Source organism: Tyto alba, unplaced genomic scaffold, assembly GCF_018691265.1.
Source record: "Tyto alba isolate M040663 unplaced genomic scaffold, T.alba_DEE_v4.0 Super-Scaffold_40, whole genome shotgun sequence".
Classification (NCBI taxonomy): Eukaryota; Metazoa; Chordata; class Aves; order Strigiformes; family Tytonidae; genus Tyto; species Tyto alba.
In genome coordinates, this window is record NW_024881316.1 from 23,408,737 (window position 1) to 23,433,596 (window position 24,860).

The 24,860-nt window shown below is 39.6% G+C and overlaps 1 protein-coding gene across 9 annotated transcripts in view; it reads right to left on the reverse strand.

The window, feature by feature from the left end:
• Nucleotides 1-650: 650 nt before the first annotated feature.
• LOC104361919 (E3 SUMO-protein ligase ZNF451) overlaps nt 651-24,860 on the reverse strand; it is a 42,204-nt gene continuing 17,994 nt past the window's right edge. For 4 of the 9 annotated variants that reach the window (XM_042803259.1, XM_042803258.1, XM_042803260.1 and 1 more), the window contains exons 8-15: nt 24,519-24,672; nt 21,211-21,358; nt 19,013-20,670; nt 17,776-17,916; nt 13,829-13,959; nt 12,692-12,878; nt 4,126-4,197; nt 651-1,802 (exon numbers count right to left, since the gene is read on the reverse strand). In XM_042803259.1, coding sequence (XP_042659193.1) covers nt 1,750-1,802; nt 4,126-4,197; nt 12,692-12,878; nt 13,829-13,959; nt 17,776-17,916; nt 19,013-20,670; nt 21,211-21,358; nt 24,519-24,672 — 2,544 coding nt within the window. In that variant the 3' untranslated portion in view covers nt 651-1,749. The remainder of the gene's footprint in view (nt 1,803-4,125; nt 4,198-12,691; nt 12,879-13,828; nt 13,960-17,775; nt 17,917-19,012; nt 20,671-21,210; nt 21,359-24,518; nt 24,673-24,860) is intronic. The other 5 variants (XM_042803267.1, XM_042803265.1, XM_042803266.1 and 2 more) reach the window with 5 other exon arrangements.

Below are 24,860 nucleotides of genomic sequence, written 5' to 3' on the forward strand. Positions count from 1 at the left end.
ACTGCCCCAAAGCCTCTATAACTTGGACTGTGATGCTTTTGAGGATGAAAATTGTTTTCTGTCTCAGTCCATGCTTTATTAGAAGAACTTGGTGTGAACAAGTTCTGGAAGTGATTTAGCTTGAGTCAGTAGCTAATGGCAACTCAAAATCTTGCAGAGTAGGGCTTCCTCAGCAGCCGTACGAGCTACACACCCAGAATTGAACAGGAGCACAACTAATCTGAGATTAGCAGTGGGAATGCAAGCAGCAGGCACAAGGGAAAAACATGGAGTTCCTGTTCATTCTCTAATACTTCAGAGTCAAATGTACTGGAAGTGTTCAAACTATGTCCTGGCATTTGAACAGTTTCTCCAAGTTGTGTTTCCTAGTGAGCACTGAGATAACTCACTAGATTCTTCATTAATTCTGTTTGTTTCACAGATGGCAATTCTAGCAGAATCATGATTGGAAATAAAACCAGTGCTAGTTTTCCAGCTTTTCTAACCATGATGACACACAGCTGTAGTTGTTCTGACTCTGGAATTCAGAGTGAGAAAAATCTAGCCTTCCCCTTGTCTTACTCTCCTGAAAAAGTATTTGTTTGCATAATGAATATTTATATTTACAGCAGTTGGATGCAAACTCAAAGACTAATGAATAATAATAATAATTAAAAAAAATCAAGCTGGCATTTTATTACATTGAGAGTCCTTACTGATTAACAGCAATCATTAACTGGAGTATAACAGGCTGGTAAAACTGGACAGCTTGCATAGGTATTTTTAAACAGAGGAACTGAGAAAGGTGGCAGAGATAACAGCTTTAAACAGAAATCATTGTTCACCTTAAAATAAAGACAGTACAAAAATAATTAACACATTTACATTCATTTATCCAAGGCCACCTCTTGATGAACAGAAGGGAGCAAAGACAATAGTATATAGGAATAATACAACTTAAATTCTCTCACATCTATTCCAAACAGGAACTAGAAAGTTTATTTAGCTTCTGTTCCCTTAAAAAGTTGTTCCAGCCTCAGACCAGAAAGAGGAACCAAACCAGTCAAACTTTAAGCCATCAAATCCACGACTCTACCATGCTACTATTGAAAAAACATACCCATTTATAAAAATAAAGCTAACAAACTAACTGTACCGCCTGTGGTCCCAATTCTGACATTTATAAAAAACAGGACATAGACAAAATTCTGGTCTTTCAGATGAGACTGGCCACAGGCAAGAGTTAGACCATATGTTCAATTTATTAACCTGGGATCTAAGCTTCTCTTTATAACAAGATTAGACAGGCAGATCTGAGTTAATCAGAGTTTACTATTTTTATCTGTTGCAAAGACCACATGAAAAAGTAAATAAAGACAATGACATTTTGTGACAGAAGAATTAAATACAAGAACCAATTTTAAACAAACAAACAAAAAACTGAAACCCCCAATACCTAGTAAGACCAGCCTACTGATTAGGCAACAACTTATACAGCTAGATTGGAGAGACTTAGTCATCATCCATTAGAAACCAAATATGCAAAGGCTTAAAAAGTTATTTTTATCATACACAATATATTGCAGCGGATATCCATAAACTCCAGCTGTTCATCAGCATGACAGAGGACATCAGATTATAAATTTAACAATTCAAGATACAGATGTGGTTTTGAGGTGCTATTTCTGAACCTCTGTAAATAAATGAACAAGTTTCCATTTTTGTGAGCAGCTCTGATGACATGGTGTTAGTGTACTGAAGTATCTTAATTTACATTTCCTCAAGGCTTCTCTTGATAGCTTCTTCCAATTCTGCATCTTGCTCTGTATAAATATAAAAAAATGATAATCTCAAAATATGGTTGATAACTAGTGATAAGCACAGCTACATTAATATTACTACATAAAGCAACAAATTACTCCTGTGGGCAATGTCAGTAGACTGCATAGAGAAACAGAATGAAAGCATTTTCTCTCTCTGTCTTATGCTAGCTTTTCAACACTTAAAAATACAGGAACAACCTTTGCAGCCTTCCACTGTATTAACCAGGGGCAGCCCAATGATTAGTTTAAGAGTATAATGCAACTACATATTTAACGGTCAAAGATTAGAACCCGTATCTATGCAGCAAGAAAAATAAAGTATTAAAACAAAAAAAGATAGACACACAAAACAAGCAGGGAGGTTTCAGTATTTTCATTCCAGTTCCTTATCAACAGATATTCCCATATCTCCATTGTAACTTGGCACCACTGTTGTCCTTCTTACTAGGAAGACCAGGCATAAGTAGAGAAAAAGTTGTATCAGCAGTAAGAATAGTCTAGATCAGGGCTGTAATGTTCTTGGTGAGGGGGTGGGGGGGAAGACTGCATTGCACTCATCTACCTTGTTAACAGCCTCTCTTAAACACCTTTCATAATACTCTGAAAAGAAACTCCGTTTCTGCATTACATTTGGGTTGTTTTGGGCACTAATTATTTTGCGTTAGTGAATTTAGGTCTCATCAATTAGACGAGGTTATATGTACAGTAAATATTAATACCAAAGGTATGGTTGGAAAAAATAAAGCAGCTTTCAGACACTGACATTCTTGAATTATTCATCTTTCGTTTTAGGAGGTCACAAGCACATCCTATAAAAAAAGCTGTCTGTTCTTACGACAAAGGAGGCAGAATAATTATATATATATATTAACAGATTTTAAAACTTTAATTATTGTCGGGCTGTTTCATGCAAGGTCTAGATTTGGAGCAGAAACAGTATCAATGAATGCTCTCTCCTGTCAGCAGAGCCATATTCATTCACCTGGACGTTACTGTAACATCTGGTACTACTAATGAGAGAGCTAAGTTAGTTTTTGAAAGGAAAACATTACACGGTCGCAGAAACAAAGAAGAAATTTTGAAGTTAAAATAAAGCAGAAAGCCATCTGCAGACAACTGTTTGCATTAAAATATGTTGTCAGTTAGCCACTAAGCATGTGCAAGAATCAAGAAATAAGGTCCAAACTGTGACCCAGTTGCTAATGGCACGGACTTAGCTCCACAGTGACACCTGGATTGTCCTGTGTTCCCTGGAGCTGCTGAAGCAGCTTTTCCTGCCTCTTACCCTTGTTTTCAGCTTTCTCCTCTTCCAGCAGCTGCTAGTGCTTTTTTCTTTTTACCTCTTTTTGGGGTTGATTTTGCCTCCTCACTCCCTCTTACCCCGTGATGAACGGCCATTAACCACACAGCCAGCCAGGGAACAGAGCTGAAGCCAGGCTGCTTTATCAGGTCGGATGCCCTCAACACTGCAGCACCACAGCTGGGCCCCCCTGTACGCATCGAATGCCACTGCCAGCCCTGGTGGCAGCAGCCAGTGCTCGGGGGGCCTGAGCGTGGCAGACTGTCAGTACTGTAGATTAATATGTTGGACATTTCATAACAGTATTTAGTAACAGGTGGTAAATTTATAACTAAGTGCTGGGAATATAAGATCCTGTTATCAGTTTTATCACTGACCTTGTACAAATTATTGGCTTTTTTTTTTAAAAGGTTAATTTTATTTCCATCAGGTGGAAGGGCAGAGTCAAGCCCTTAAACAACAAACTGTTTTCAAAGTGCACTGTGGTCTGTCATTAAAAATGAATGGCTACGTTGTATGAACACCACCACAAGGCACAACAGCAAAAGGATGAAAACAATTTCAAATAAGGTAAGGTATGATGTGAGCAGACAGCTGTACTGCTGATTCAAATTTGTGCGTAAATCTACAGCTCTCTGAGGAGCCCAGAGTGCTTTGTGAAGATATAATATCTAATTTTGAACTACTTATTCAGAAGTTCAACTATTTAGTCAGTAGTTCTACTCTGAGTCAACACAGTCATATTAAACTGGTACAAAGTGAGCTCAGTCAAGTTTTTAATTGCACAATACCCTGTGGTGCACCAATAAAATAGATTTTGAGTCTGCTGGTGAACTTCTCAGGTTCGGAAATTGTTTTTTATTTATAACTCATCACAGCGTTCTTAACTATTGAGGATTGCCCAGCACATTTTAGAGAGTATTCCTCAGAAGTCACTTGCTGTAAAACTGATTGTAAGTTTCGTTTCTGTATCTTCCATAATTAATAGTACTCCTGAACATAGAAAAGTAAAAATTAACAGACCTTCCTGTTTCTTTGTTTCTTCTAAGCTCCTCTTCATTATTAGTTTTGTATCTTCATCTTCACTATCTGAACCTTAAATACAGAAATGAAACATAAATTACATATTGCTTCTAATAAAATGTTAATGGTCCCCTCTTGCATTTCTCTTACTGTAACTACATTATAGGTTGGATTTGAAGAAACACACTTGTTATGATCTGAAAACCAAGATAAAAATACATTATAGTGGTAGTTTAAGGCAGTAACTCGAGAGACAGTTATTTTTCAGCTACCTGCTTACTTTTCTCCCCAAAATCTAGAAGCAGACTGCTCCAATTTTATATTATTTTAAAACAGTAACAAGAAATAAGAGGTACAGAAGCTACTGGGTCTACTGCATTTGGCTTTTTGTAATAGTTATTAACAAGAGACATTACTCACTTTCTACAAAATGTATCAAGTATTTAATTATGAGAAGTGGTGCTATAGTGTGTGTCTGCCTACAAATGATCTTAGCTGTATTTTATTGCCTAACTACTCCATATGAACAATGGAGTGCTATAACTCAACTGAGCAGTGCAATTCAGCAGATGTTGTTCAAGTCTCATGAAAGAAAAATGTTGATACATTTAATCTGCTAACTCATCAGAGTCAAGCCCAGCCAAAACTCCACAGCTCTATTTTGAAATGTCTGATAGGGATTGGTGTACCAAAGGTGTTTTCCCCCCCCCCCCCCCTCCCCATTTGTTTTAAACAGTCTCAGTAAACCACAGGTTAAAAAATGAACAAGTCAATGAGTCACATGATGTATTAATTCTCCTGCTACAGGCTGCTGCTATTTTGGGAGATGGTCTCAGTGATGAGGTCTTACAGCATTTGCAGTCAACTAGGTCTCCTATGGTCATATTAACAGAAGCACTTCCCTTAAAGTCATCACATTTATTGGTACACCAATGTACTTCTGATTACTTTTACTGGCAAAGAACATTCTGATATGGACATCTAATTTACTGACTGTGTGAATTCCGGCATTTTAAATGACCCAAGTTAGGTATTAAGAGTGACAGGTACACTTTCTAAAATTTGTTTTCAAACCTCTGACACATATACCTTGTTCAGACAACAACACTGCTGACTTTCCCAATTCCAGGAATACAGATTCCAATAGCTGGTATCTAACAGAGATCAGGAGCCCCCAAAGATTCCAGAAATAGACCATTTTGACTGCAGTATATAGCCAGCTTTCTCCAGTCACTTGGCAGACCGACTGTGAATCCTTTTTGGAGCTGCCTACTATCTCTGGGCAGAAGAGATACTATTCTTTACATCATCTTCCAAAGCAAAAGAAAGAAAAATCCACACAACCCCCAAAAAGTTATTACAATAACTTATGGGAGGAAAAGGTACAAAGAAAAGGCTTTGCACAAGTGGTTTCTCCTTTATTAACCATCTTTCTAATCTTCCAGCCTTGAAGACATCTCAGACTGCTCTAAAAAGTTTTGTATCTGTTAGAGGTGTAACTGTTGAGGCAAGCAATTATTTCTTGGCATAAATATAATGGAAGAATTGAGTTCATGTGATCAGTAAGGCAAAGTACAAAAGGGTCTCTAGTTTGCTACCATCTCAAATCAAAATGCATTATGAGCACTTTTCTGAAGGTTTGTAAGGGTTTTTTAGGCAACTTGACAGAATATACTGGCAAACGGGCAAGGCAATGCTATTCTGATCGGCATCTTGCCTAGATGGTTAAACAGCAGAGGACAGTAGTCAGAAATTTGGGAGTTCCTTTCAGATATGATCTAAAGAATTCAACTTTCCTGCAACTAGTTATAGAGTTGGTTAGCATTCACCACAGAAGCAGCCACAATGGCAACCCACTGCCATGCTGTCAGAAGCAGCACTTTCCTGCTTATTATTCTTGGCTTCCCTGACACAGGCAACAGGCTAACTCGACATTGATTTTTCAGAATATGGCAGATCAGCAGCTAAGTTGATTACTGTCAACTTTGTGAATGCTAAAACAGGATTTGTAGACAGAATTATTATTTTAGTTCATTAAGATTCACCTGATGTATTAATGCAGGCCTCATCTTGCCAAAATGTTTTGATAGTCACACCACCTTAATTACAGCACTGTAATAGCACAGGATACACATTCATATTGAAACAGAGGTATATGCAAGCTGACATGCAAAGCATTTAAACATTTTTAAAACAAGCTGCCTGCCCTGTGATTTATCACTTTACCTCATATGCAACAACTAAATACTACTTGATAGTTATAACATCAGAGAACATGTTTGCTTGAAGCATAGTTGAAATCAACACAATTCCACTGCTAGAAACTATGAAACTTGAAACCAGTTTCTACTGATGATCTTCTGTTAGTTTTGAAGGGAAAAAAAAAAATCAGCTCAGAGTCAAATGTGATTATGAAGCATGTTAAAACTCTCATGAGCTACACTCTGCCTTCACTGGTCACTATTTGCAAGACTTCCCTCCACCTAACTGTAGTAATGGGACATTCAACTTCTGAAGGCAGTTGCTGGGTTTTCTGAAATACTTGAGTTGATGAAAGTTAACCTATTAAGAGGTTAACAAAGAGCCAAATCTTATTTAGCAGCTTTTCACACAAAGGCTGCTCTATATCTCAAATTACGCTGAGACTTTCCTTAACCAGAAACATCCTTATGCTTGTTCTTAGCGTTCCCCCATCCCCACCCTCCCCAAACCTACACAGAGCAAAGACTAAAGGCACAAAAACAGTCAAGATGAGAATTTTAAGATGTTCTCATATGGCTCTATGGGAATCAGAAATAAAACCATAATGGTCAGAAGAAAAGCTTTCTGCAGTCAAAACTCCTGGGCAGAAATGCTCCAACAAATAAGCAGGTGGGGGGCAGGAATTCAGCTTCCTTTAGGGGCCAGACAAAAAGAACTATTAGTGTGGAACTCATCACTTGTCAAACAAAGAGGAAGAAAGGTCAACTGATTGAACAGATGCATTTGCAAGTCGGAAGACAACAGGCTGCTTTTCCAGATGGGACAGGTCACTGTGCTTGATCTAACGTTGCTCCTAGTGTGTCTGTACTCTGTGACTGACCTCTGCTCTTGAGGAGGTCCTGGATGCCAGTTAAGAACATACTCCCTGCAAGTATCACAGAATGGCTGAGGTTGGAAGGGACCTCTGGAGGTCATTTTGTCTAGCCCCCCTGCTCAAGCAGGATCACCTAGATCCAGCTGCCCAGGACTACGTCTAGACATCTTTTGAATATTACCAAAAAGATACTCTACTGGGGAGCTCAGAACTTGACAGTTATGGCCTTGCCAGTGCCAAGTAGAGGGGAAAGGACCACTTCCCTCAACCTGCTGGCAACAGGTCCTCCTAATGCAGCCCAGGGTACCGTTGGCCTCCTTAGTTCTGCGGGCACATTGCTGACTTGGGGTCAAGTTGGTGACCATGGAGACCCCCAGGTCTTTTTCTACAAAGCTGTTTTCTAGCTGGCTGACCCCTGGTCAGCATGTATCAGTGCCTGGGGTTGTTTCTCCCCAGGTGCAGGACTTTGCACTTCTTGTTGAACTTCATGAGTTTTCTGTCAGCTCATTTCTTCCCTACCAAGGTTCCTCTGGACAGCAGCACAACCCTCTGGTGTATCAGCTGCCACTCTCAGTTTTGTGTCATCGGCAAACCCACTGAGGATACACTCTGCCCCACCATCTAGGTCGTTAATGAAGACATTAAATAGGATCAGACACAGTATTAACTTCTGGGGTACAGAGCTGGTTACTGGCCTCCAACTGGACTTCATGTCACTGATCACCACGTACCGGGTCAGTTCAGCCAGTTTTCAAACCACTTCACAGTTTGCTCATCTAGATCACACTTCATCAGCACATACTCCTGGTACTGCTGGCATCTTCTGATGATGAAGAGTAAATGAGAAGGTTTAATTTGGAGTAATCAGGCATGTCCTGTCTGTCTTGTTCGAATACTTAGCACATTCTGTAGCTCCTAACTCCTCTGGGGTCAGAGGAAAAGCAATTGCCCAGTTTCTCAGCCAAGAGATCTTAAGTTATGGCCTCTTCTCTAGTACATTTTATTAAATAAACAACAGCTAAGAAACTCTGACCATACCTATTCTCTCAAAGAAATCCTATTGCTCACAATTGTCCTCATGTATTGCCAAATTCCTCCTGGAATAACAAAAAAACAGGAAAGCAAATGCTAGATAGGTGGGATAAAATATGGTGATTTTTCTGACATTTCGTGAGTGTCTCATAGAAACCTATTCTGGTAAGAGACTGGTAAACTTTCATGGTAAGCTTTCACAGAATGCAAGCGCCACCCACTGTCCCGACATCAAAGTGCCACAGCTTGGATTTGGATTAGTTGCCCACATAGCTCAGTGTAATTCCCCCCCCCTGCATCTGATCCTCTTCTCTTGCAACCTCCCTAGTTACCACCATCCCCTTAATAATTTCCATCAGGTTTATTAGTTCCTTTGTCTCACCAGAGACTCAATTTCCCTTCCCCAGCCTTAGCCCTCCTCCATTGCTGCACAATCTTCATACACCTCCTGAGTACTTCACACATTGTGCAGACTCACTCCCTACCTCCACTTCTCTCTCCTACAATGTTTCTTCTTTTAGTCTTTTCAGTAACTTACAATCTCATCTGCCTCTTTCTCATCCCAATGTATGGTGACATTAATATCACACAGAACTCACTGTCTCTCCAACCACTGATCCTTTTCCAGTTGGTATCTGAAGTTTCAGTGCTACCTTACCCTTAAGAAAAGTTACCTCATTCAGGATCCTAGTAACTACTTAGCCAGAAATGTAAGATGAGTATCCCATCCTTACCTTTGCTAGCAATCACATTCAGTATGTATGATTATTCTGCCTTCAAAATACTGTTCCTTGGTTTCCAGAATCCTTTTCTTTATTCCTTCTTCAATATGTCCCTGGAGAATCCTCCCTATATACTCCTCCCCAATACTTACTGCTCTAATCTCTATTTCTTCATTAAGGTAACATCATCTGTAAGCACAAGTACAGCTCTTCCATTCGGAAGGTTCACAAATACACAGGATCTCTCTTCCTCCATGCAACCTAAAACTTCACTATCTCTCCCTAGAGATGCTTACTCATCTGTTCACTCAAGCGTAGCATGACTAAAATACTCTCAATCCCCCACCTTCCTCCAATTCCATTTTTTTGAAACTGTGGCCAGTAGAGCGATGGTCACTCAGACTTTCATTTAACCTTCGTCTTGGACACCTCTCAAATTCATAACCAGATTAAACTAATCCTCGAGGGTTTTTTTTATATGATCTGAATGGTGAGGTCTTCCCAGTTCATCCACTTGGCTACAGTTCTTGTTCAGACTCATTACCTTAGGTCTCAATACATTGCTTTCTCCCTAGAGTATATACATTTATTCAAAGATGCACACAAGAGATGCCATTGGCACATCAAAGCCAGTAATAAGTTCCTGTTATAGCTAAACACAAAGTTACCACTCAAGGGTAGCTTCCTTATCACCTCCTACTGCAACAGGCTGTGGCCACTGTAATAACTGTAAATAAAGGAACAGATTCTTATTCTAGTAACTATCATTCATTCATGGTGCATCACAGTGCAGATGCTCATGCCCTTCCCATTCAGCCTCTTTGGACAGTGGGGGCTGGAGGCTGTGACCTATGTTTAGTCATTCACAGTCTGCATCAGCTGAAGGTTTGGAAAAAGCAGAGAGTGGGGTCAGAAGTGATATTCATATGGGACCTCGACACCCATAAAAACTTGACTACTGAGAAGGCAAGCAGTTATTCTTAATGTCTTCTGTAAATTAATTCTCAATTCCTCGTAAATTCTGTTGTTGTCAGTATGTAAACCAAAAGCTTTTTGGGCTAGTGGGAGCTAGGAAGCTTAGCTGCATTCATCAAAATGAACTGAAATCCTGTTCTTCCAAATAAACTCTCACAGAAGCTGCATTCAGTAGTATTTAAGCACTTCAGGCAATAGTAGCAGATTGAAGATGTAGGCTGACAACTCCACTTGGGCACAGTGGAAACAAACCTTAAGGGTCAGTGAAAGAGGTGCACTGGCTATTTGGCAGACATAGTACATCACTACCCCATTGATTCTGACAGTCTCATGAGACAGCCTGGCTCTTTAAAAGAAAGGAGAAGAAATACTCAAAAACATTTGGTCCTCTTATTATTAAAAAAAGTCTGTTTTACTTAAGAGCTTAGTCAATAAAAGATCTCATTTGAGTATGACTGTGAGAAACACAGTTACACTAAAGCCATCAACTTACACAAAAATCACTTTTGTCAACCACGAAGTTGTGGCATTCCTGTCAGTATCAGAATGGGTACACTGACCCCTAATCTACCATCAGCTTTGCCCTCAACATTGTCCAGCACTCATTAAAAATATAAGATGGAACAGTACTATCATGGCTAGATATCAAGCATCAAGATATAGACAAGGGAATAATGGTGTTTTTCTGCATGCTACAAACTTTTCTTTGCAAAGGAATTACAAAGAGAGACATTGGAAACTGTTCTCTTCTACCCTTCTCAAACCTACTCTGTTATGTGTTGTTAGTGTTTGTAATAAATGTATGTTCTTTTTTTTCTTCCCCTAACGAGTCTGCCTTTTGCTCGTGATCATAAAGGGGGATTTTTCCCCATCCCAGTCCTATCTCGAACCCCAAGCCTGGCTCTCTGTCCCTTCTCATTGCCGGAGGGGAAGGGAGAGAGAGGTGCTGCATTGTGGTTGGCTGCCAACCAGGCCTAAACCACGACAGATGCACAATGATCGGCCAGCCAGCAAGGTAAGGTTTAGGGGCCTCTCAGGAGTGCTCAGCACTGTAAGAGTAAACTAAATATTAACGTAGTAAAGGACATTGAAAGAGGGGTTAGAGTAGGCAACTTCTGAAAGCAAGACTAATATAAAAAAAATACTGGAGTATAACTTATACACAGAAAATGGTTAGCTCAAAGTCATCAACTCTTAGCCAGGATAGCCTGGTGAATAAATCTATACTAGCAAAACTACCCCGGCAGGGAGTTAAGAGTACCCTTATGTAGCAAAACTGACATTCCCCTCTCCTCACCATCTTGTATCTTTAAGTCACACAACAAACTGTACCAGAAAGGAAGCCCCTACAGCTAAATTGACTTAAATTGACTGCAAGTTACATCTCCTTTTCCACTCTTCCTCCCAAAAATATGCAAAGCTCCCAAAGCAAAACCAGCCTCCCACATTAATAATATATAGTTTTATCTATAATTACATTAGAAGAGCTCTATCAATCTAAGAACTTCAATACACTCTACAAAGAAAACATTTGTAGTGGTAATGCAATGATTCAATATTCAGCTTTATGGATAACTGCAAAGAAAAGTAATCTTCCCCCTTGAGCAAAATAAACTGCACTAGTGAGAGTGACAGTTCTGCAATTAAGTACACCAAGAAATTTTACTAGAATGGCCGCTTCTGGCTGTGAATCACATCCCCATAATCCAGCTGGAAAAAGTCTAGACCAGCAAATGCCTGGGGTAGCCAGAAAACTCTGTAAGTACCTTTTCTGCATCAGAAGTACATAAATCAATTCCAGCTCACCACAGATCATTTTTTTCAGGAAACCATTTAATTATTGCTATCTTTCTTTTTCTGTTTAATTGATCGATGCCAATTCACCATTCAGTGGTAGCATTCCACTTTAATCTTCCTGGTAGAACAGGAGGACCATGTGATAGCTCTCATACACCTGCATCAAGACTAGCAGTGTATATTTCTGAAAACAGTTTAGGGCTATTCAGACACAGCTTTCTGTAATATGCACTCAACTTACAAGTCCCCAAAACCACAACACGAAGTCAGGAAAAGCAATGTGTCTACAGAGAAGTGTCAGGTCTTCTAGGGAAAACTCCAAAATATTTTAAAATACTGAGAAGTATTAAAATTTATCTCAGCATTAAAATGAACTGGCTCAAACCTCTTTGGTTATCCTATATAAAACCAGTGTGATCATTTTAGTGTGCCATTAATTGGAATATGGTATTCTAAAGAACTTAAAAGCTTTCATTGATGTTTTTCCTCCAAACAGATATGTGAGCTGTGTGCCAGTGAAAACACTGGAAGCAGCCAGGAGTACAGAGTCAAAATAGACAGAGGTATTTTGGGAAATAACAATGCTTTAGGAGGGTCACATTTGTTTCAGACCCAGAACAATCACACAAAGCAGATTTAAGTTCAAATTGACAAATACGCATAAGAGAGTGCTCTAAACAGCTTCTCTACCTAGAAAGGAGTTTTCAGACTGAAACAACAGTTTGTCTCCTGCTACAATAAAAAATACAGGGAAGACTGTTGTGTTGAATAAAAATGCTTAATGAAGTCTGTGTTTAAGGTTTGCTTCAAGCAAATTGATTTTCTGATCTCTATTTCATTGAAATACCAGTACAATGTAAGAAGCATCAAACAACAGCTTCTGTTACCAGCCAAATGTTCAATTCTTTTATTGGAAAGAACTATCGGTTTGCTGGAAAGATTGTGTTTAATGTTTACTTTCTACCTTTTGTGGTATCTGAAATGCTGTTTAGCAAGGCACACATCATGTCTCCTTCAATATGGTGAGGATTTAGGATGCGAGCTGACCGCTGGGTCATCTTAAATTGAGTTTCCAGTTCCAGGAAGCTTTTGTCTCCAGAAAGCACAGTGAAAGGAATTTGCTTGGGCAAGTGTTCATCCAGACGACCAGCCTGTATGGAAACAAATTACCAGTGTTGAACTGAGATCACGTTTTTATGTTGTGGAGTTTGACTAGCTTTTTGTAAGACAGGTCTTCATAGCAAAGCCGCCTACAGCAACTGGTCTCTGCTTTTATGGTCTGATACATGCTATACCACTGCAAAACGCATTATTTCAACAGTTGGACACTGCATTTATTCTATACATATGACAACAGACACAGGAAATGGCTACCAGAACAGTACAGATGGAGTATGGAACAAATTCCTAAAGAGCAGAATTTCAGAATCATCTCCACATAAAACAAGTCATCTGTGCAGAGCATTTTAAGGATCATAAAAAAGTGTAGTGTAACATACAAACGCTGTTGCAAAGCACGCTTATATTGTATAATTAGATTCTCAAGTAATTTTATCTAACCGATAAAGCATTATATTAAGAACATGAGCTTGTGGCGTTTCAGATACCTGTCCTTCACCTGCCCCTCTCCCAACCCAGCCAAAGCCCTAGCCCTACTGAACAGAGGCACTGCTCTTTTGTCAGCCCAACAGGGTCTCTGGAACTGGCACCCACCCAATGCCATCTTAAGGATGGCTCTAGATTTGGGCTGCTTGAAAAGAGAGGCAGGAGTTACAGCTTTCAGAGAGAAATATAAGAATTGTGGGGTTTTATTCTTCATTCCCTAAGGAGCCCTCTTCCCCTCTACAACAGACTGATGTACTATTTGGGTTAACTTTTTTCTTTCTATGGGAATAAAAGAAAAAAAAAAGGCAAATCACTTCTCAACAGGCTGTCTCTATGCAATTCAGTGAAAGGTTTATCATTCTTTTTAGTGGACATAGAAGTCACGTGAAGAGAATCGAAGAATCTCATCTGTAATTAGCACTGAACGTTAATAGCAGACATCATCTGCCACTCTTTGGGTACAGAAACATGATAAAGAAAGCATGTGCTAACTTACATGAACACAGAGAGCAAAGTCTGCTGCTTCTCTTCTGGTACCACAACGTGGATGAAGAAAGAAACATCCAATCCTTTTAAGGTAATTGTAAACTTTGCACTGCACTGGAGGTTTCCAGTTGCTGTATCCTCCTAAACAGCGAAAAATAATAAATAACAACAAAAATAAATCAAACAAACAAACAAAAAAAACAAAACAGAAATGCCACCAGGAATTAAGAATGCAAGAAGGCAAAACAAAGATAAATCTGGCTTTAAAGACAATTTATTTTGACTGATGTGAAAGTTAAAATAAACATATAACCAAAATCCCAAATGAGCCCTTGTTCTCAGGTTGATGTGCAGAAGCAGAGGGGGTCTAGGAATGTAGTACCAGTAACAGAAATGCTTCTCTTAGGGAATTCTGTATTAATGTAACACCCCAGATTACTTCCAACAGACTAACTGCCTGACACATTACATATCAGAACTCTTTAAAAAGAAGATCCAAAAACTGGAGTAACAGCTGAAACAAACACTAGAGTCCTGACAAACGCTTGGACGCAGTCAAGGATAAGCAAAATGAGGTTACACCTGGGGAAAAAGTGCAGGAATTTTGTTAACAGTATCCTAAAACATGTAGTTACTGGCTGAGAAAATAGTTGAATAGAGATGAGCTGAGTAACAGGCCTACAGATAAAAAGAACACGAGGCTGAAACAGGTTGTAATGGAAAGGAATGCTGCAGGAAGTCTCTCAAGAAGAAAAGGGAAAAACAGGGAGCTTACAGTTACTATGACAACACAAAAAGACAAACAAATGAAAGGACAATTTGAAGGGAGTAAGAATTTCATGACATCCCTAATTGCTAAGAAATAATGGGTCTGCAATGAGGAGGAAGAAATGTTGCTTTATCTGCCAGATGATAAGAGTGGCTGGATGTAAGAAAGGGTTTTAAATGGAAGGTAAAAGCAGTCACTGATGGCATTTCATGTGAGGACATGTGAAACTAAGGCTCAAGTAAACAGGCTGCAGAGGATTGTGTATTCCAACCTGCCCACCCACAGTCTAACAAAGAAGTAGAAGCAATCTTCAGCAGATTTCTCCTGGGTTTTGTATTTTTTTTTCTTTTCCCTTTTCAGCTTAATGGCTATAAGAGGGCATCAAAAATGATCTAAAAGCTCAAAGATTTAGTAACAGACTACACAGAAACAATTTTGGGGTATCTGTCCATGAGAAAAAAGGTATTTGCAAGCTGTTCTCATCTGTTGTGAGAGCCTTTGTCACTGCTATTTGGTAAAGACTTGTAATCACCAACCCTGGCTTTTGGCTACATAAATGTACAGCATAAACATTTGACCAGACCAGCTGAAAACAATGAAAAACGTATTTACTCTGGCAGAGCTAGACCACAAAAGAGTGAAGGACAACTGAATATCTGAAAACAGAAGCAATACAGAGCCAGGGCAATACAACTGAGGAACTCAAAGCAAAGTTAAGGCTGTATTAGCAACAGAAATAACAGAAATAATGCAAAAGTGTCATATAAAAATAATTATATATAAAAAAAAATCAGAAACATTTGGGAAATACAGAAAAAAAAATCAGAAGAGACAGTGATGTCGCTATATTTTCACAGGCTAAACAAGAATAGCATGCATCAAATAACTCTGTAAAGCATTATTATGAGGACACCTACAACAATAAATCCAGGTGTGCCTGGGAGCCTTAGTGTTCCCAGGCTCTGTAACAATATACTTGACACTAATAAACCGCTGAAGTGTTCTACAATCTGAATATGGCCCATTTTAATCACCATTAACTCTTCAGCGTGGATTTTTCAGTACAAGTGCTCCAGGGGCCACTCCCACGAGGCAGCCTGCGTGCAGCAACCTTGTTTGGGAAGCAAGAACAAGTGGCATTGACATGGACTGGGCTGGGCTGTGCCAGCAGGCACCTGTTTTTGGAGCATCCCTGGGCACAGTATCTTTGAGTAAGATTATCGTATTAACAGAGGTTCCTAACAACAGATTAGTAACACTAAGACTGTACTATGGATTATTTCTCTTTCTTAGATAGGTCAGGGAAGAGACATTTCTGACAACAGTACAGTTCAGACATTCCTGGGATCAATCAGTTTTTTCTTACTGAATCAAAACAGGGCATTTTAACCTTGGAAAGTAGTAACAGCACAGAAGACCCTGTCATAACAAAGAAACTTGGGTCAATTAATGACAAAGCAGTTTTGAGTAAATTAAATAGAGTAACAAAGTATGACTGAAAACAAGTATCTGAATTCAAGTGGGGAAAGTTTGACATAACTATGAAAAATTATTCTTTACTAAATAATTATAAAACCCAGACAGAGTAGCTTTGGACTTCAGATGTCAAACAGGCCTGACATTTCTTCAAGTGAGATTCCTAACAGTTTCTTATCTGTAGGAAAAAAAAAAAAAAAAAAAAGTTTTTCCAAGGCCAAGCGGATTGAATAACTACAGAAAAAACCCAACAAATCTTCAACAACTAAAACCCACAACCAAATCATAATAGCCTTAAAAGTAAAAGAATGCAGAGATGAAGTTTGACCAGAAGCCAAGATGGATAAAGCCTCACGAAAGATGGGAAGAACAACAGGTTGTTCAGCCATATAGAAAATACAATACAAATAAATGGAGGAGCCAGTATGAAATAGAAATCCAGGATGATTAGGTATAATCTAAACCCTTAAAATCAGCATTTTCTGTGGCTTTGTGCACATGCACAAGAATACTGTTACTTTATAGAGAGGCCAAAGGCTAGGTAAAGACAATACAGGTAACGGTACAGAAGTAATGCCTGAGCAGAACACAGAACTCAGGATCATAACCCACTTTCACAGAGAAGACCAGAGGATTCATCCCCACAACTCCTAAGAGACAGATGTTAGACTACAGGTCCAGGAGCACAGCTGAATGAAGAACTTACACTTTACATTAGCAGACATACTTGCTCTGCCTTTATCAGTTAACTGGGATACTTGTTTCTAAAAGGAAAAAAAAGGTGACAGGCCTTTCTGTCCAACCTCAGCAGCATGAAAAGTCTCAGATTTCAGGATGCTCTTGATTGTCTTTTAAAGGAAGAGATAATCAAGAACGTTAAGGAAGTGCAGTACAAGGGTGGTTACCAAGTGTAAAACATGCCTGACAATTCCTACAAGCCTGTTAAGATGATGCATGTGCTTCAGGCAATAAATATTTTGAAACTATCCCTTACCTAGACTTTACTGAAGTATTCAATGTACCACAGACAAAATAATTATAAAGGCAGATACAGAGAAAACCAGTAGAAAAAGCATGAGGTGGACAAGAAGTTGGTTCAACAGCCAAGTAGGGAAAAATATCAAGTTAAAGAGCTGCTACAGGCAAACTTTGCAAAAAGTTTTCTTACAAACCCATAACAATGTGAGTTCGATTAATCACCTCGTACCACTACTGGCATCTTCCAGATGTAAGATATACCTGTTGATGTACAGGATGACCAGGGACATCCTTAAGGAGCAAGCCACAGACAGAACAGAATTCAAGTACAAGAATGTAAAATCATGCCTCTCGGAACTAAAAAGAAAAAGAATATTATGACAGGGACTTGGGAGTAAGAAAGAAAATGATCTCTGAGTATTATGTCTATCCTGATAACTATGAAAACCTAGTATTATACAGCCTAAGTAAGTTCAGCAGGGAGGCCAGACAGACTCCTAAACCTTTCATCAATTCTGGAACAGTATTCTACAAGGAATAATAAGAGCAGAGTAGATTAAGACTGAGTTAGAAAAGTTCAAGAACATTTCTATTACATGGTGCCAGTGACACTGTGACTTCAGAAGCCCTAGTTGTTGCTTGTCCCTGTTCTTCATTGATGCAGATAATCTCTGCTCAAATAACTGTGTAGATTTGTTAACCTTATCTTTCCATTTCCTTCAACTGCTTTTTACCTTGAAAGCCCCAGATAAATGTCCCTTGGTTCAGGTTAGCTGGCAGCTGCGTGAATAAGTTTCCCCAGTTGTCCAGATCCACCAACACAATGTGAGTCATGGTACTCAGGTAGTCAAGATCAGGAAGTTCACCATCTTCAACTGGATAGAAAGGACACATTTAAAGTTCACCTGACTTTGTTGTCAACCAACATACACCAACTTAAGATATGCTTTTGCAAATTCATGTATTCAACTGTTCTATAACCTAAAAGTTACAAAACATGATCTTATTTGGTGCTTGCATTGTTTTTAAAATCAACAGAAGTAGCATTTAGTAATGCACAAATCAGACAAATGAAAGTAGAATCTAGCTATATGATGGTGTAGAGCTGGATAGTTCTGTGGTAGGCACAGAAAGCTGTTGTCCTGCACTGAGACATTTTAACAGTCCATGTAATATTCAACTCTGCACTATGGCAAGTCTCTGACATTTAATTGGTTACATGCACAAAAGCATGCAAAATGGTCAGACATACTTTTTGCTGTGTATCCAACATAAATTTCAACTTTTTAATCAGAAGCATTATGACATCATGAATTGTTAAAAACACTTCAAATTTTTGAACACAAGGTACACCTTCAGCATTCTCAATGTCATTCTTAGCAGTGACATGAACTTCAAAAAAATATTTGCATGCTCAAGGCAAAAAACCCTAATACATACTGAGAATATAAATTCCCAGCTGAAATTATTTTTTGGCAAGCTAAGAAAACTGAAAAGATGGTGCTATAATAGGACTACCCATACAGAAAGCCCTGCCAGGCTCATAAATGTTCTGCATGCAAAGAAGGCAAGTTTCTCTTGAATGTGTGTGTATTATAGACCACTATTAGATTTCTAGGAGTTAGATCTCTGTTTGGGGGTCCCTTGGATGTCCTCTTCCTTTTAACACCAAATTATAATCCCAACTAACTTGAAAATTAAATGTTTCAGTCCCAGCATTCTCACACCTGCCTACTTTTTTTTAAAAAACTTCATGCATACAGCACATAGCAATAAATTGTTGAGTCCAAGTTCTGGAAACTCAAATACCAAGAATTTAAAATGCATCTTTGAGAAATAACAAATATTAAATTCTGAACAGATTTATACACTGGATGTAGGCAAATGGTATGCTACATACTTGTACTAACATTGAAACAGAGTGTGTTCAAGACATCAATATTTTTCTAATGTTAAAAAAAAAAAATTTACACAAGCCTTCACCAGGTTCTTCAGAGTGTGCTGAGTTCTCTTTATTTCTTTTCTTTCCCTGTTTTGGTCCCTGCTGAGGAGATGACTGTAGTCTTTCCTTAGTCTTGGATGGAGATGCTTCAAATCTTAGCTTGTGAGGTTTTCTGTCCACACAAGCCCCACTTGCCGTGAACTTGAATACTGTATTTTCTGATTCTGATGCAAGACTTGATAGATCAGGTTTCTGCAAGAAGCAGTGTTTCATGTGATAGTGCTGATGCGCACCCCCAAGATCGTCAAAGTTTTTGTTGCACGCAGCACATCTAACAACATACATCTCTTCCTTACGTTTCAATGACGCGTGGCTGTTGAGATGACTGTTCAAATCAGCAAAATTCTGTGCAGTTGCAGAACAGAAGCAGCATCGAAACCATAAGTTTCCTTTTTGCAGCATGGCTTTCTGACAATTAACATAATCGTTCCTCCTGTTTATTCTGGAAATGTAAGTTGTCCGGCAACCACAGGTTAAACAGTCTCCTTTTTCTACTGGGAGGAAGTCCTCCTCCTTTTTTATTGATACTTCCATCTGCTCAGGCACAAATGCATAGTCCATGCTGTGAATCTCCTTATAATGGATTAGAAACTCTTCTTCTGTGTCAAAGAAGAGATTACCACAAAGGCCACAGAAGTATTTAGTCTGTATCTCCTGGTTATGGTGCTCTTGGAAGTGTCGCTGTAACGTTCCTACTTTACGGAAATGATTTCTGCATAAGCCACAGGAGTATCTGTGAAATGCATGGCTTTCTAAGGACATGCAGTGTTGCTTAACGCTCTCTTCAGATTCAAACATCTCCTCACAAATGCGGCATTGCCATTTTCCCAGAATAGGACTTGTTTCAGGGGAGAGTTCCATAGGACTAGGAGTGCAAGCTTTCCTTTCGCCTGCAGAAATGCACACGGCATCAGAAACGGATGGCATAGGTTCATCTTCTAGAGCTTCTTGCTCGTAATAGTAACTATGTCCACCATGACATTCAGTCACGTGTCCCATTATATCCTCTTCTCTGAAATCTACAGAGCATGCTCTGCACCAGAGAAGAAAATTCGTCAAGTGTGCTCCCCCATGGAATCGACTCATATGCAGGCGGATAATGCTTGAATTTTCAGCAAGCTTTCCACACACAGCACACTTGTGACAGATCCTATTTGCTGATAAGATGTGCTTTTCTACTGACTCTTCTGTAAAAAACTTCTGAAGGCATTCACAAAACCAGGCTTTTACTTTACAAGCACTACCCTGACTTTGGTTTGCTACATGATCTTGATTTTTCTCTTTTAAATCACTCTTCCGTTTTGATGGACTACACCCCTTTTCACTGTTAGATTCATTTGAAGTCAAATGCCTTTTAAGCAGTGGTCTTGACCGATCCACAATATGGCACAAATGAGACTGATTTTTATTTTTTCCATTGATATGACAGAACATCAAGATGGACTCTTCCACTGTAGTAAGAACTTTAATGTTATGTTGAGTGCTTTGCTTATGCTGGCTGATCTGATCTTTATCAGCAAACAGTTTATCACAGTTCTCACAGTAGCCTTTTGTTTTAAATATCTCTGCAACTTGGCAGATGCTCTTCTTTGACAGTGCCACAGGTCCAGAATTACGACAGCGTGTTCTGAATGGATTAAAAAAAAAAACCCAGAGGTTATATCATAACCTGAAGCATTTTTAAACTTTCAGATGTATTTTGAAATATTACCTAGTAGCTGCAGCAATTAGTGAGCAGAAATAGTGTCCTCTGTATACTTTAACCCATCTACTAGCTTGCCAAAAAAATCATGAAATGCTTATCTACTCTCTGCACTTGAAAGAGAATTAAGTGCCAATTTCCAAAACTAGCACTTAGATTGATGCTTACATTGTTGACTCAGCACATTTTAGAAATAAAATGCTGCCAACTTAGAAATAGAGACCAAGTTCTGTTGTTCTCTTACAGAAAGGAACAGAAAGGATACAGACATCAGTCAGCATTCCGCAGTGGACTGTGTGGGGTAAAAGACGTGAAAAAGGGGCAGGTTTTTGGTAGCTTACTTAGAAAGTTGACATTCAGATGGTCCTAGATGCCCTGCAATCCACTACAACCACTAAGAACATATCCACCTACCTGTTATCGATCTACGGATGTTCACATTATAAAGACAGCTGTCTCACAAACCTGAAATGAGCTGTTAGTTCCATATGTGAGCGTAGTGTCTGGCAGCAGGATATACACTTCACTTGGAAAGGGACCTCTTTGCACAGAGATATAAGAAGGTTCTTTGCATAGGATGGGAAAGGTAAAGGAAGGCCAGCCTTCATTTCATCTGTAATATGGAACAGCAGAAAGCACAACCACACGTTAACGAGTTCTTTCCTGGTATTTCAGCTCTCAGATGACATAGTTCAAATTATGCTCATTTGTCACAGGGTTCAGAAAGCAAATTATCATGTGTCAGCTGAGTCACAGTAATTGTGCAATGGAAGCTTTAAGTAAAACTGCATTAATTTTTTAAAACTTCTGTAACAATATCTTATCTGAATCTGTTTGCATTTTGCTTTTTAATACTCCAGGACTGACTCTACTTCCTTTTCCTCCTTTTACAAGGTCAGGTCCAATCTCTTAGGAAGGTTCTTATTGACCTTCTTCCCCTCCATCTAACACTACCTGTCAACTCTTAATACATACACCTTTGTTTAATGCCATAGTGTATTTAAAAAATAAAAAAGTATGAAATTCATTTAACAAGTACCCAAATACTCTGACCGTATCTCTCTTTCTCATCCTCTGTGTTAATTCTCCTTAAATTTTTAGGTGCAGAACTTTCTGTTGTTCTGAGTACATACTTCATGTCTAACTCCAGGTACCAGCAGAATAAAAAATTCACTATTGAAAAGAGAATGGGAAATGGCTTATGAACTATATATTGCTGTTACTGTTCTGTATCTTAGGAGGCAAATTCTCTTTGAATTTTCTGTTTAGTAAGATGTGATGATCAGCAGGCAGTAATTTGAGGTAATGCCTTTCGACTAACTTCACTGCCAGATCATAGAATCATTTGGGTTTGAAAAGACCTTGAAGACCATCCAGTTCCAACCCCCCTGCCAGATCATAGAATCATTTGGGTTTGAAAAGACCTTGAAGACCATCCAGTTCCAACCCCCCTGCCATGGGCAGGGACACCTTCCACAAGACCAGATTGCACAGAGCCCCGTCCAACCTGACCTTGAACCCTTCCAGGGAGGGGGCAGCCACAGCTTCTCTGGGCACCCTGTGTCAGTGCCCCGCCACCCTCACAGGGAAGAATTTCTACCCTACATCTAATCTAAATCTACCCTCTTTCAATTTAAAACTGTTACCCCTCATCCTATCCCTACACTCCCCACCTTCCCTGTAGCCCCCTTTAAGCACTGGCAGGCCGCTATAAGGTCTCCCCAGAGCCTCCTCTTCTCCAGGCTGAACAAGCCCAACTCTCAGCCTGACCTCAGAAGGGAGGTGCTCCAGCCTCCTGATCATCTTCATGGCCTCCTCCGGACCAGCTTGAGCAGGTCTGCGCCCTTCTTATGTCGGGAACCCCCGAGCTGAACACAGCACTGCAGGTGGGGACTCACGAGAGTGGAGTAGAGGGGCAGAATCCCCTCCCTCAACCTGCTGGCCACACGGCTCTTGATGCAGCCCAGGACACGGTTGGCTTTCTGGGCTGCGAGTGCACATTGCTGCCTCATAGCCAATTTTCCATCCACTAGTACCCCCAAGTCTTCCTCCACAGGGCTGCTCTCAACCCACCCATCACACGGCCTGTATTTGTGCTTGGGATTGCCCCAACCCATGTGCAGGACCTTCCACTTGGCCTTCTTGAACTTCATGAGGTTTGCACGGGCCCACCTCTCCAGCCTGTCCAGGTCCCTCTGGATGGCATCCCTTCCCTCCAGCGTGTCACCACACCACACAGCTCGGTGTTGTTGGCAAAGGTGCTGAGGGGGCACTCAATCCCATTGTCACGTTGCCAACAAAGATGTTAAACAGCACCGGTACCAACACTGACCCCTGAGAAACACCACTTGTCACTGCCCTCCTCTCAGGCATCGAGCCATTGACAGCAACATTCTGAATGTGACCATCCAGCCAATTCCTTATCCACCGAGTGGTCCAGTCATCAAATCCATGTGTCTCTGATTTAGAGACAAGAATGTTGTGCAGGACAGACTATGCTGATAATATTAGTCATAATATTAATCACGAAGACCTACCAATGCAAAGGAAAAAACAGACCATTTCCTTTTTTTACTCTTAGCTAAGTGTTATCCATCTCTAAAGATTAAAAGCACAAAATAGTGTTTTCTTCTTTTCAAAGCTATAGCTCACCAGTGATCTTTTTTAAAACCTATGACCTGATTTTAAAGGCATCTACAGTCAGTACATTTGGAATTAATACCCTATTTGAGAATAAAAGTACATTAGATTTACAATACGTAAGAGAACTCAGAACTCTCAAGATTGTCACTTCCATGAAGACAGCGGTAGACTCAACCTGCAGGAAGATTCCTTCAAAGCCTGTCTTATTGTACGCTTCCTGCAGCCACTCTGGGGGATTGCAGAAGATACAGGTATGAAGATGAGAAATAACTATACCAGTCCTTTCGGCCACATAGGCTTATCTGGAAAGCTACACTATCTAAAATATGTCAGCTTCTTGAATAAGAAGTCAACTTCATCTATCTCTTTTCTGTCTCAGCCATTTACTTAACATTGAAGTAAATCCTTTAACACCTATTGCTTATGTCAAAGCTAAAAAGTCAGTACAGCTATGATGGTCATCAATCCTGTTTCCAAGACCATGATCAGACAGTTCTGTGGAATCTCATAAGCATGGTTCAGGATTACAGCATAACCAGTATTTTAGCCTTCAGTAGCAATGCAGCCAGTGCAAGGCATCAGACTAGCAGCACTGTTCCAGCTAAACAGGCCAAATTTGCAATTATATGTAGAAGAAACTTTCACAGGTCTTTTCCATCAGGAATTCCAAAGACACCAACAAGAAAAATAGCCTCCAACAGTCTTCAGACAGTACAGTAAGGGAAAGGAACATCACAACCAGTCTGACTGGAATTGAAAAAGAAATTTATGTGTTTAAGTCTAAGCTCCTATCAACATGCTAAATGTAAACTTATTTAGGACAGTAGTTGCACAGAGTCACTAAAGGATGAGAAGCTTATATGAGAGATCTGACAGCATGGAGATACAGGAAGTCTGCTTCTCATTACAGCAACTGTGATGGAGGAATCATTTCCACACAAGACTATGAATTTCAAAGCATCTCCTCTTACAGAACCATATCACATTTAAGAACTTAAAAGAAAAATAAGAATTAAAACATACTTAGAAACATTAAGCCTTTTTACCCAGCAGAAAAATGTAAGTCACTTCATATCATAAGGATCAATTGCCAGAAGGAATGAAAAGCAGCACACTTAGTAGCAACATACCACTCAATTTAGAAACCTGGAGGAAGTGGTTCTTTCCTGACATATGCTGCAAGCATTCATCTCTTTTGGTGAAGAGGAGGAAGCAGTTTGGGCATGCAAAACACTGAATGTGCTGTGGAGGGAGATCTTTTTTATGTCCATCATTTTCATTTAGCTGGAAGAGAAAATGATCTAGTTAGGAAAAATATTAAATCAGGAAACCAGTCCCAGTTTTCCTCATGTGCTTCCATTCCTCTCTCCCTTCTGTGATAATATTTACACTTCTAGATTTTCAGCTACCACATCTATGATTATCTACAGCCTACCCCTATGCACTTCAGCTCATGAGACACAAGAGACTAG